This window comes from Triturus cristatus, chromosome 11 (genome assembly GCF_964204655.1).
Source record: "Triturus cristatus chromosome 11, aTriCri1.1, whole genome shotgun sequence".
NCBI lineage: Eukaryota > Metazoa > Chordata > Amphibia > Caudata > Salamandridae > Triturus > Triturus cristatus.
The window spans coordinates 809,087,145-809,101,261 of NC_140594.1; the positions used below are offsets into that span (position 1 = coordinate 809,087,145).

The window sequence follows — 14,117 nt, forward strand, 5'->3', positions numbered from 1 at the left end:
GCTCTCAGGAAAAATGGTCAAAGACTTGTATGATCTCTTGATCTGTGAAGATAGTCTTTCCTGCTTTATTATGATCTCACAAATCCGTCTTGCTTTTTCCAGTCTTCTATTTAGCCAGACGAGAAGATGCTGTGCTTTATCCCCAAATTTGTACAGCCTTTTTTTGTTTAAACGTCTTTAAGCTATATTGTTTGCTTCCTGTGTAGATCTAGTTTTATTGTTTTCTTGTTGATTGGGAATGTTGCTCATTTGTCTCTTTTTCTTATACTTCCAGTGCGCTTAGATTTTCAAACCTTGCTCTCTTTAAGCCATATTCTGGCCTGTCTCTCTGCGCAGTCTTATATGTATCGCATGTGAAGAGATTGACCACTAATCTGTAAACTGTTGTTGTGGACTCTGGTAGTTTTTTTTTTATAAAAAACATTATTGTTTGTAATATTAGAGCACAATGCAGAAATGCCCCTTTGGCACCATTTTAAACATTGCAACTTCCGAGTAAAGTAGTGTAGAAAGACACCTCTCATTTCTCCATAATCACTGAACAATCCCACATACTCCCACCATTGTCCCCATATTTTTGCATGCTTATGAGGGCAACCTCTGGCTCTTTAGTTAGGTTCCTTCATCTTTGCACACTAGTCCATGGCAGCCTGCCAGTTCGATATGTTGGGTTCCTGCACTGCCTTCCAATGACTAGCAATATCCCTCTTGAGCGGGAGAGTAGCCAGCCTCACCAATGTGCGCTCGCCAAGTGGGCCTTCCATGATACCCAGCAGCGCAGTTCTAGGGGTCAGGTTGAGGGGTGTCCCCAGCACCCAGGTCAGCAACAACTCAATGGCTTTCTAGTAGAATACAATTGCTGAGCAAATCCAGAACATATGGTAGAGCTCTGCTTTCGGTGGCGAGCATCTGAAACAGTCAGGCGCATCAAGTCAACAGGCATGCCACTGCTGGCAGGGTGTAAGATAAGTTATATGTGTAATTGAATAAGTCTCTGCTGAGCAGAAATGGGACAGGACCAGGGGCCTTTTTGGGCTTTCCTCCAGTCAGCCTCGCCTAGTGGGCCCACTCACTGTGTTTGAGGGGTGTGAACGTGTCTGGAGCACCAGTGATTTGTAAATCTGGGAAATCTTTCCCCAAAGGACCCATCAGGAGGTTGACCTCAAGAGGGCTATGTTCAAGGTGATTGTGTAGATCTGTGTGGTGGAATTCACACGCTTGTCAGAGCTGCAAGTATTTATGGAACGGAGTGGTGGAGAGAGCAAATACAGTTTTCGGCACTTTGGATGATTTCATCACTGGTCAATGCCAGGCGTCCCCTGGGTAAGTGACCCAATCTGGCAAACCTGCTGAACTGCGAGACGTGGCTGAGCCATTGTCCTCTCCAGAGAGGAGTCCGTTGCATGGGCCTTTTATAACACCCAGTCATGTGCAGCGCCGATCACCAGTTCATGAAGACTATTCTGCTCCGCTCAGGAAGACTCTGTGGAATGGGCCGGCCTCAGAGCAGGTGCAGGACGTTATTAAGACCCTGAAGATCCAGCTCCATCTCATATGCAGGGTTCCCCCAGTCTCCATTCAGCCAGTCATTAATTACCAGTAGCTGCGATGCTCAATAGTATAGCCAGGCATCAACCAAGCCCATTCCCTTCTCATATGTCGATGGCCATCATTTGCCCAGGGCAATGCTTGTAGGTTGACCTGTTCATTACAAGGAATGGATCAGGACGAACAGGTTTCAAAACCAATAGGTTGTGATCAGGAGCGGGAAATTTTGTAATGAGCAAAGGGAACTGAAGGATCATCATGTTGAATGAGGTTACCCTGCTGACATCGTTTGAAGTCACTCTTCCAACCGGAGATAAGAGGAGGAAGATTGAGGCTCCACGTCAAGCTCCGTTCCAGCGCAACATGCACCCCCAGGTATTGAAAGCTGAGCCTTGGTATTGGAATGGACACTTGCCATATAGTCACCTCTGAGTCTCCGTCAAGGGGAATCAGTAAAAATTTAGATCAATTAGCTTGCAGTCCCGATGCCTCCTCATAAAGCTCTAGGAGCTGAAGAATGTGTTATCTGGACAGTTTGGGGCTGTGACAGTTATAGGAGGACTTTGTCTGCATATAATGTTATTCTATCCTTACCACCACCATCCCAGTTCCAGCCTCATATTTGCACATCACATCTGTTAAGTCAACACCAGGAGCTCCTTGGCCAGGGAGAAGAAAGGAGAGTTGGCAGTCCTGTCTAGTGCCTCTTTGATGGGAAAGGGGTTGGGGAGCACCCCATTGACACTCACTTGGGCAGCCAGGTCACAGTTTAGTAGTTTCACGTACCAACAGAAACGGGGGCCAAAGACCACCCACTCCAGAACTTCGTTGAGAAAGGACCAGCCTACAGTATCAAACACTTTCTCAAAGAAGACCAGGAAAAGAGCACAGGGCTCCTGAATATCTTTGCAGTGGGATAGTATAATTGCAGGCACCTTATATAGTACCTTGTGCTTCAGGCCAGCATGAAGCTGTGCTGATCTGAGTGGACCAGTAAGGAGAGTACCTGAATGAGCCTACAGGCAAGTACTGTGGCAAAAAAGTCTCCGTTATGTTTTTAACAGTTTCTCTGTCCTTAAGTTACTAGTTATCTAAGAGCCAGGTTGTATTTTGGAGTAAATTGCTTCTGCCTACCGTCATCAGCAGTAGGGAGCAGGCAGAGATGCCCCTTGTGGAGTGTTCCACATTCTTATTACATGGAATCTCCAACACCTGGATGAAGAAAATATCTAGTCTCCAGAAAGACCTCTGCACCTCAGAGTAATATGCATAGCCTTGTTCTGAAGTGTTTCAGCTCCCAAACATCAGTAAGCCCCATGTCCCTTGCATGCTGAGCTAGTGGAGTAGATGTGTTTGTTAATATGCGCATGCCTTTTGATCTCTGTGGACATTACCTTTCTAAAATCTTGACTTGACTATGTTGTGAAAGCATTATTTCTAGATGTAAGGAGCTAATGTCGTCTAGTGTGCGTCTGTGTAGGCTTGACGGTGCATACACTATGGACATTAACCTCTTGTCTACCTAGGATCCTGCTTGGTCCATTCATGTTTGAAGATCTGACCTTGTGGCCAGTATAGCCTCCTCGGAGTACCCTCTGTGAAGCCAGTATGTACTATTAACATGTATTTCCGTCTCACTGGAAATTTGTGTTAATTTCCCAGTATGTGTGTATGTTACAGTAGAATTAGGGCTTGTCTTTGTCGCTTTGTCTTGTCACAACTCCACTCTTAATTTTATATTCCACACTATTGATGTTCCTTGATGGTGTTCTCATGGGCTCATCATGTCCCTGATGTGTGACATGAGTATATGATGTGTGTTTCGGGGCCAACCTGTCTGCAAATCTGTAACATAAACTCACTGCCCTCCCAACATCAGAAAGGTCTTTCACCCCACCTTGCTGCTAAAACCTGAAGAAAGTAATAAAAAGATAACTCTTGAAAAACTATGTGCCTTAGCCAAACATGTCTCCCTATACCATGGTGGGCAAGTACCTTATCTATAGTAGTAGGGTTTGTGTTCTATTTTCACAAACCCGTTCAATACCAGCCCCTCAGCATAATAGTAGGAGTTTACTCCTTGCAGTGTGCATGCCCCGATCCCTATCAGAGTTTGAGTCACTGTTCTCATTTCCAGGTCTGTGTGCCTGCTCAGTTCAGTCTCTTGTACAGGTGAACTAATTTCTTGTAATGTCTAGGATTTCCTATGTTTGTGGTCCTAAGGGTCATCCTTAGCATGTCCTTCCTGGCTCCTTGCTTGTGCACCAGAGGTTGTTTTTCAGTTCAGCCAAACATTTCTACACCTCCTTCCGGGTATCAAAGAAAATAAGTCTGGATTTGTGTAGTACTTTGAGCTGGGAAAAAACCATGTATATTTTAAATAATCGTCCTCTTATTTCTCTTGACTTCTTCAAATAATTGATGTAGGAAAAGTTTCAGTCACTGGCTCTAGATTTGTCTGGCACTTAACCACCACCCACTTAGATGGTTCCTGAACCTGAGAAGAAACACCCAGAAGGAAGAAGGCTGAGCCTGGCTGTTAGAGGAAAAAAATACTTTCCCAGAACGTTCAATCCCTGTAGGAAACCAGGGACTGAAACGGTTTTCTGGGTGTCAAGTGGTTGGCCTTCTGTTATCTGCTACAGAGACATAAAAAGTAGGACTACTCACTCAGGAACCCTAGTTGGAAGAAGCCTGGTGCTTCGAAGCCGGCCCTGAAGACCAGAGAACTGCAGGAGTAACCATAAGGAACTTTCTCAGCTGTTGGAGAAATTTGAGACTTAGTCATTTTTTAAACTTCTGCAAGAAACGACAGGATGCTTAAGTTTCGCCAGGACGCAACTTCAGCCTTCAAGCAAATTAGGCTCTTCCTGCTCTGAACTTTTGACCACAAAGAAGAATGTGAAACTACAAACAACAGCTCTAATCCAGTGGCAAGAATACCTCGAAGACTATGAAAATCCTGCTTTGCCCTATTCAAGCAGGAGCACAACAATGTGTCTTACTTTTGGAGATTCTTTTTTGCTTAAGCTTTTTCCCTTAGCTGCCGGTAGGTCTTGAAAATCCATAAAAATAGGCTGTCATGAGGGTGTTAACTTTGACCAATGCAAACCAATAGCATACCTGATGTTGGCTACATCACAGGTTATACATTACCAGACCATAAGCAAGAGTAACTATTTCCATAGGCCAGTTGAGAAGGGTGGGGAAGATGAGGCTATAACTCGGCGAAAAGGTAAAACTGAAAAGTAAGACATGGGTTAGTAATGATCCACGCCTGTTGCTATTGACAGGTAGGGAGTCAGAAAGTGAATGTGAATTTGCCAATTTGTGGTAGATTCTTTACCAACAGTATGCTGTAATAGTGTAGGGAAGAAAATAATACTATTTTATCCATGGATAGTCGTTTCAAGTTGTTATCCCACCTCCCAGGTGTACTACTGGTGATCCATGCTGAAGTTAAGAATAAGGCATGAAGAAGGCAACTACAGTAAGCGGTATATTATTTTTCTGTAATCATTTAATGCTGCTTACTAAAAATGCACTTAACTGTTTGAGCTCTTAAATCTATGATCACTCTTTTCTCTCGAAAAAATTAAGCATTTTGACCAATGTTTAAGGTGTGATTGTCAAAGTACTTATAACATTTTCATGGCGGGTGACTTACTTTAGGTTGCTTTTGCAGACCAAGAGCGTATGGGATGTGAACAACCCTTTCAAAATTGTGCTGGTGAAAGTCAACACAGAAGAATCTGTCAAAGTAAGGCGTGCACATTTTTGCTTGTTTGTTTTTGTCTGAACATGTCTTCTTGTACCAAACTAATGCAACTGAATTAGTCATGATTTACTAGATTTGTAGAAACTTTTTTTTTTTTTTTTAGATTCACTATTTGGTAGTGCTTCTTAGTCTCAAAACCACTTCTAAAGGATTGACAAAATGTATTTTGGCAAGTAGCTTGTTGGTAAGAGCAACTAATAAGTAATCAACTAGTAGTGTTGCCGATCTCTTATGTCATGACTTTTTTATTCTAGTCAGTTCTCATTGGATTACTCCCCTCAAAACAACACTCTCCCCTCCCTCACACACTTTAGAACATTTATGGTGCCCTTGTAGATGTGTGCTATAGCTCATATTTCCACCCATGTGTAGACTTGTAATGTCCAGCATCCTAGTCTCCTTCATGGTTTTAGACCAAATAATGTGTTTTCTCTACCAGCCGAGTTGGATTTTCCTGCAGCCTGGAAGAGGTGCGTCCCCGTTTCCCGAATAAGAGTACCCGATCACCTATGCTCCTTTTTTTATTTTTTATAACATTTTCCTATGCATTAACATTTTAGGATAAAATATTTTTACTATCAACACAATCTTTATTGTACACAGCATGCCGCCAACAATCCAGACAGGGCCAGCCGCGTATTTATGCAAGGTGTGTCAAGAGCAGTGTGAACATAAGTCGCCTACAACTCCCTCAGGCCGGCCTCATTCATACTGCACCATCAAATATCAGCGGCGTGTAGCAGTGGTCCATCATGAAAAATGATTTTCATCTACAAAGAACAATAAGGAACGACAGGTGTAAACATTAACATGGAAACCTCCCTGTTCTCCCCCCCCCCCCCCCCCCCCCCCTCTCCTCACTGTAACCCTCAGAGCGACGACCTGATAGACGTGTGTATTCTGTTTGTTCAATCTTCCGGGCCCCTCTGGTCAGTTTGTCAGTGATCCCTCTGTTCCTTTGGTGCCTGGGGGCTGGGAGCAATCTTAAAATGCGCAGGTATGTCTGGCACGTCAATTCCCTGAATTCTGTAGAAAGAATTGAAATGAATGGGACCTATATCTTGACATATGTAGAGCCATCAGCTGCAGGAACCATGGACAGTCTCTCGATACCGATTAGAAGCCATAGTTGATGTAGCCAGTGCCTGTGATTGGGGGTTCTAGAAGTGCCCCAGGAAGACAAGATTTCCAGAGTGCTGCGTTCAGTGCAAGGGCTATCTGTTTCCCTCTTTTGGTGCGAAGTGGGAATGTCAGTGCATTGGGAAGCCCCAGGATTGTAGAACCTGGAAATCGGGGGATCGTGGTATTAAAAGCAGTAGCGATGTCGTCTAGGATTTGGTCCCAGTATGAAGTCAGTTTTTGGCAGTGCTAGAGGAGATGGAGCAATGTCCCTGAGCTGCCCCAGCCACGCCAGCAGTTCCCAGTGCACTGTTCGTTCCACCTCTGGATGCGGGCAGTTGTGTAGTACCAGTAAGAAATTACCTTATATGCTGTTTGGGTGTGCGCTGTGTGGCGAGTTCTGTAAAAGATGTCCTCCCATTCTTTGTCCGACAGGGTTCTGCCTAGTTCTGTTTCCCATTGGATTGCCCCAGGAGTCTTGTGATGACCAGCTGTCCTAGTCAGATGGAGATATCTCTGTGATTAGTTTCTTGTCATCTGCTTTAAGAAACAGCCATTTTTCAAATTGAGTCATCGGCCGGCGAGCCCCTGTATGTACTTCGGGCCTGAATAGCCAGTGTTGCAATTGTGTGTAGGTGAACCGGTATGCCTTCTATAGAGAGTAGTCCGTTTTGAGTTGGTCAAATGCAATTAGACCTTCCTGGTCAAGAAGGTATCCCATGGGTTTACAGCCACCTTCAGTCCAGCGTCTGAAGTTGCCATGCGTCTAGCCCGGGGAGGAAGTCTGGATTTGCAAATAGGGGCATCATGGGCAATGGAAATTAGGTGAGGCCAGCAGTGGTCACTACCTTATCCCAAACTTTAAGAGTTTGACTTGTCACTGGTGAGGAGTAGAGGCCCCAGGCCCTATGGTGCCGGGGCAGTCACACTGCTCTCCACATGTGGGAGTCCACCACTGTTAATCCATAAAAACCCAATGCTTTTTGGTGAGCGGACGGTTCTGCTCCACAAGATACTGAAGTTGGGCTGCTTGGTAGTAGCTCAATAGAATGGGCACCACAAGGCCCTCGTCCTGCTTCGTTCGCTGCAAGCGTTGTTTCTGTAGTCTGGGCTTCTTACCTCCCCACATAAAATCATCAATGTCTTTTTGGAGTGTGCGAATCATATCGGGCGGTGGGGTCAGGGGGAGCATATGGAATATATATAGAGCGCATGGCAGGATATTCATTTTCATGGACACTGTGAGGCCGAGCCATGAGAGTGGTAGTCGTTGCCAGTGCGTTAGATCCTTGCAGATCTGGGCGATCAGAGATATGTAGTTTGCCACAGCGGTTTTGGTAAAGCTGCTCGCCAAAGCAAGGCTTGGATATGGAAGTCCCTCAGTGACTCAGTGGAAATTACATTGTGTCTGCAATGCACGCTTAGTGTCCGTGGCTATGCTAAGGTTTAGAATTTGGGATTTTTGCATGTTCACCCTGAAGCCCGAGATCACCTGAAGTCTCATAACTCTGTAATGATCACAGGGAGAGAGGTCAAAGGCTGTGTGATCGAGAGGATGACATTTTCTGCATATAAACTGATAGGATGTTGATCCGTGCCAAATGGAATGCCCACCACTCTAGGGTTGTCCCTTAGTCTTTGTGCCAGAGGCTCCATGTAGAGCGCAAAGAGAAGCGAGGAGAGTGGACATCCCTGCCGTGTGCTCTGCTGGACTGAAAACCTACTAGACCTGACGCCATTCACTCTAACCGCCGCGTGGGGAGCGCTGTAGATGCTCCAGATCCATCGCCTGAAGTGTTCACTGATGCCAAAACGTTTGAGGGCTTCGTAGAGGTAAGGCCAGTGTACTCAGTGAAATGCCTTTTCTGCGTCGATGGCAAACAGCAAGGGCTCTTCGTGTGACTGGTATACTGTATCTATTAGATGGCAGAAGCGTTTTGTGTTATCGCTGCTTTGGCGAGAGGGAATAAACCCGGCTTGGCCGATAAATCCCAGCATAAGTGGGCTAAGACCATGGGCTAGGATTCTTGCGAATAGCTTCGCGTCCATGTTTAATAGCCAGATAGGCCGGTATGAGCCACACTGCTTCAAATCTTTCACTTTCTTGGATATGACAAACATAGAGGCCTCTAGCATAGATTCTGATAAGGAGCCCATGTCAGCAAAGGAATTAAAAAGCCGCTTAAGTTGTGGGGCAAGTTCTGGGGCAGAAGGTCTTATAAAATGCTGAGCTAAACCTGTCAGGAGCAGAGAAATGTAGTGTTTTTTAGTAGTGCAATTGCCGCCCCACCGAGATATGCCTGGTAGTCTGCGGATGGACCGCTTTCTTCAGAATAGAGCTTTGCGTAATATGCCTGAAACATGGCCACGATGCTATCGACGTCTTTCACCTCACCCCCCCCCCCCCCCCCGAGATATCAGACTGTACTGAATTTGCATGTTGCTTGCTACGTAGCTGAGATGCTAGCATGCAACCCCGCCCCCCCCCACCCCCCCCCCCCCCCCCCTTGTTACCTCCTAGATAAAACTTGTGTTGGAGGTGTAGCACAGAATAATCAGCCCTAACTAGGTCAAGATGCTTTTTCTCCAACTCTCTCTAGACCCGGGGCATGCCTGTGAGCTTGTGAAGGGATTCTAGCTCTAGGACCCTCGTCTCAAGAGCTATTCCTCTTGCGCCGTATTCTTGAATGCTGCTTAAGCAAGGAGTTCTCCCCGGGCTACCAGTTTCAGGCCTTTTCCCACACCGAAGAGAGTGCAGTGAAGCTAGTGTCATTTAGGGTCAGGTATTCCTGAAGGAGTGCAAGGACTGTAGCCGGAGAGTGTAGCATAGTCTGCGGGGACGCCAGACAGAGATCTGTGAGAGAGAGAGAGGGGTGTCTGATGGGTTAGTGACGTGTGCATGATCGGACAGTGTACATGGTTTGATAGTGGAGGTTGTCACTCGGTCCCAATCCGCTGGGGAAGCCAAGAAAGGATCAAGTCGAGCATATGTCTTGTGGGCTGCTGAGTAAAAAGTGTAGTCTCACTCTTTAGGTTGCTGAGAGTTCCATTAGTTCCTTAAGCTGCACTCAGCTAGCCAGACCCGGCCCTCAGGAGAGAAAGCTGTGCATCCATCACAAGATTGAAGTCTCCCCCAACAATAAGAGCTGCATTTGGGGAATGGAGTACCCTGGCGAGGGAGTCAGTTAGAAAGGATTCTTGGCGCTCATTTGGGGCATAGATCGATGCTAGCTTAAGATGGAAAGAGCCTATCTGTAATCGGAGGGCCAGAAGACGTCCCTTAAGATGGAGAACAGCTGGGGATGTCCAGAACACCCTGTTAAACATGCCCTTTGATGGTACACACCACTTTGGTGATAAGGCGAATAGCACCCTGAAACGCTTTAGGACCCTTGGGTCGGGGCAAACATGGTGCAAGGCTGACAAAGGCCTGCACCTTGTCCGAATTGGCGTGCGGGTCTGGAAAGGGTGGGTAGGCCGCAGGCAACGACAGAGGCTCCAACGGCGCCGCAGGGGAGTTACCGCCCACCCCCTCCACCACATCCCGCGATCAGTGAGCGGTAGAGGAAGAGCGATGTCTCTTTCAGATGCACAAGTCACTTACTTGTGTAACAATCTATCTGTAAGAGACATTAGTTAGTGATCGATTCCTTACCGCCAGCCCATCCTCCCCGTTCTGCGAACTGTTATCTAGGGTTCAGGTCCTCCCTTTTAGGGCCCTAGTTCTGTTGCACCAGTAGTTGGTCTCTGGCATGGCTCTGCGCTCCTGGCGTGGAAAAGTTGTGTACAGAACTGACGTCAGCGCGCGTGGGTGCATCCAAGTAGCTCCGACGAAGTCATCTTGGTGGATACGACACCAGCGACATACGCGGAGCCGTACGATGACGCCTGCCGACGCACAGGGGTAGTGCTGACAAACTATCCCGATCCAGTCTGACGCCTGGGGATATTCTAAGGTAAGGAATCTATCACTAACTAATGTCTCTTACCGATATATCGTTGCACAAGTAAGTAACTTGTGCTATTGGTTTTGCAGTCATGCACAGAGACCAAGATGTCTGTTGGGGGCCGTGGTGCCTGGGGTGGGGGGGCCACACAATGACCTCAATCAAGTTTGATTTCGTTCTCAGCTGTGGTGCCCAGGACTGAGCTAAGCAAGGTTTGTAGGTATTCCTCCAAGTACGAGCCCTCCAATGCTTTTGGGACCCCCTGATGCTAATATTATTTATTCTGGACCGGTTTTCAAGATCTTCGGAGTGGGCTTGTAGCTCAATCTGTTCTTGAAGCAGAATTATTTCCTGTTGTAGAGTCTCTATTTCTTCATCCCGTGTAGTGTTACCTTCCTCCAGGGCAGCCACTCTCTCCCCGACCTTGTTAATGTCTCGTCAGGCTTCCCTCAGATTGAAGGCCAGATCCTTCTTTACAGCCTGCAGGTCTTCACGAATGGAAACAAAGAGCGATTCGAGGAATTCGCAGGTCACCAGGCTCTCGGGGTTGTCTCCTCTGCTTGCTGACTTCGGATCACCCATTCCGGTCTTCTCACCAGGTGCTTTACCGGGGGTCTTGAGGAGCATGTCCCAAACGTTACGCTCTTTTTTTAGTCTTGACTGAGGCAGTGTTGCCCTGATTGGTCCCTTCCAGGTCCGATACCCGTCGCAGCTGGGCAGAGGTATCAGGACATGGACAAGGTGGGTAGATGGATTCAGACGGTCAGTCCCACTGGTGACCTGTTGCCGTAGTAGTGGAGATGGCTAAGCAGGAACTGCCCAGAGGAGGCGGTATGTCTGCATTAGCTACCGTTTGATCCTTGGACCTGTCCGAACATTCCACGAGTGCTGCTGTGCCCACTCTTTTGGCAGTTCTCCAGGCCAGGCCCCTGACCTCTCGCTACTGTGCTCACAGTTAATTATGGGGGGCCCAGGCCATGCAGACCATGGAGATGACTATTCTCAGAATGTCCACTGTGACCCAGCTGCCACCCCACGAGGCTGCGCGGAAGCTCCAAAGAGGGGGGGGAGAGGGAAGGAGCCGCAGGGATAGCTGAGATGAAGGGCACCAGTACCAGGCCCAGTACCCACCAGGCTCCACCTCGTAGGGTTGCCCTTAACGGTCAGGGCTCCATTTATGCAGCGCGAGTAGGGCCCCCAGGCTGTGTACTAATCTCAACTAGTGCTCTCCCATGTCGGAGGGGCACGAGGGGAGAGAGACTTCGGCCCCTCTCCTAACTGAGCAGGCCCACCGGTTGTCAGTCTGCCACTCCCACCTGCAGCAGCTCAGTTCTTCATCCGGCATCTGGTTACGTGCTCAGGGTCTTGGGTTGTCTCACAGGTTAGGAAACAGTTGGCCCGGAGCCCCATGATCTCCTAGGCCACCATCCAACTCCTCTAGTCTCCCCCTGCTAGTTCCTCTTTTGCCTGATCCTAGGTTCCACGCGTGCGTCCCAGGGTGTAAACTGGGCCGGGCCGTCCGCTCCAGAGGTCCGGGCCGTCCGCTCCAGAGGTCCGGGCCGTCCGCTCCAGAGGTCCGGGCCGTCCGCTCCAGAGGTCCGGGCCGCCCGCTCCAGAGGTCCGGGCCGCCCGCTCCAGAGATCCGGGCTGCCCGCTCCAGAGATCCGGGCTGCCCTACCCAGTCCACAACCACCAGCCGCAGGCCTCCTGGTGATGTGTGTAGGCCGCAGGTGTGCCAAGTGCAGCAACCTCCGTCTGTTTAACGTGGAAGGCCCTACTGTTGCGGGCCCCCCGCTAGAGTCCCTGCAACAGCACTCCGGTATCAAGTATGGCAGCCTCCTCCAGTGGCATTGAATGAAGGCCAGCGCAGTCAGGCCCAGCAGAGGCAGCTACAGCTCCGCCGTGGTACGCTCCGCACCCGCCCTGATTCTGCAGCAGAGATAGGTGGGCAGCGACTACCCCACTGCCTCGCACCAGGACTGTTTCTCCACCTCCCAAGCGCTGCCCCAGCTCCTGGCTGTGCGTACTCTCTCTCTGATGGCAACCGAGCTTTGGATGGGGTTCTGATTCAGCGCTACTGGCCGGGTGAGGATGCAGCAGTGGCAAGGTGCATCCGTTCATGCCGCCATCTTGGCCACGCCCTCCTATACTTTAAAATCTTAAGACTTCTGAAGCACCTAATTTTAAGGTTTTTGGTCGTTTACCTGCCTCTTGTGACAAGCCTCCCTTTTTTGCCAATGCCGGTTGTAACATGTTGGTAAATTGTTGCTTTGTGGCTCGACTATCACCAAAGGCATTCCTTTAGCCCTGTCACTAGACTGCAGCCTTTTCAACCTGTTTCATTGAGGATAAAATATTGGTGACCATATTTTCTATATTGTTAACAGAGTGACGGTATGCACTGTAAGGAGCCTTAAGTCAAGATGGCCAAATACAAGGAACACCGATGTACAGCATATTTATGTATTCACTAATTTATTATAGTGCTTATATCTGAAGCCCTGCATAATGAGAAAAAATGGTACAAAATGAGAAATAAACCGGTCTACAATCTCGGGTACAAGGTTAATCAGATTTAATCAGAAATGTCTTGAAAGTTTTTAATGTGAAAATAATCTTGTGGCACAGTTTGGGAGCAAGAAGAACAAATGAACGGAAGCGACATTGAAGATTCAAACTAGAAAGGGTATAAAAGAGAAGGCAAGAAACCCAAATAAAGACGAGCCAGAAAGCTACACATATAAAGAAAACAAAGCATAAGTTGGGAGTGCTGCGACATAAAGGGAGAAATATGCTTTTGTTCAGGAAGGTAAAAACAGATGCATGCATGAATTTTGAGTATCCAGAATTGATATATTTGGAAGAACAGTACTTAAGAAGTGAAAGTTTGAATATGGCCAAGTGATTAGGGTGGCAGAAAAATATGAACATGGATGAAAAAACCTTGATGCAAGCTTACTGGTTGAAAATGTGGGTTGCTATTCACTATTTCCTTTTATTTTCTTAAGCTAGTTTAAGAAGGAATCAGTTATAAATGAAGATGCAAAGCTTTCAGGGAAGCTGGCCTTTTCATAGAAGCAATTGCTTTTCACCACACGTGCTTTACTGCATGTTGGTGGTCTGAAGCACAGTCTATACATGCCATAGGTGCTCCATGACTTTGGTGCTCTGCTGAATTCTGATGGTTCAAATCCTGGTGGGCAACTTATCCTTTCACTTTTCCACGATTGACAAATTTGTGTAACAGTAATATTTTTTAGTTAAACTCACAAAAAGAAAACCGGACGATCTGACTGTGAAGGTTAAAAAAATGTGTGTGTGTGGGGGGGGATATATAGGGGAAATGAACAATTTGTCTTGTAAAGACGAGAACCCTCACTCACCCAAGGGTGACATACTTCGTCATTGGGTTCCCTCTTGCACACTGTGTCCTCAAGGTACACAGTGTGGGCTACAACTCTCCCGCAGGAGAGGAGTGTGAGGTGTTTTGAATTCCCCAATGTCAGTGGTTCCCAATCTGTGCGCTGCGGCACCCTGGTGCTCTGGCAAAACTAGCCAGGGGCACCACGCACCGAGTTTGGGAATCACCGGCAACTAATTAGGGCACCAACTGTTAGACTCTTTTTCCTCTGGCCCACTACAGCTGTTACCAGAGTTAGCTGATAAATCTAAGAATATCGGGAGCCAGCTTAGCCTTTTATCCAGGCTGAAAAACTGTGAAACCA

General features: G+C 47.5%; 1 protein-coding gene across 4 annotated transcripts in view; it reads left to right on the plus strand.

Moving 5' to 3' along the window:
• The window catches only part of PIK3CB (phosphatidylinositol-4,5-bisphosphate 3-kinase catalytic subunit beta), a 965,971-nt gene that overhangs the window by 541,197 nt on the left and 410,657 nt on the right, over positions 1 to 14,117 (plus strand). For all 4 annotated transcript variants that reach the window (XM_085634521.1, XM_085634524.1, XM_085634523.1 and 1 more), the window contains one exon: positions 5,234 to 5,308. In XM_085634521.1, coding sequence (XP_085490647.1) covers positions 5,234 to 5,308 — 75 coding nt within the window. The remainder of the gene's footprint in view (positions 1 to 5,233; positions 5,309 to 14,117) is intronic.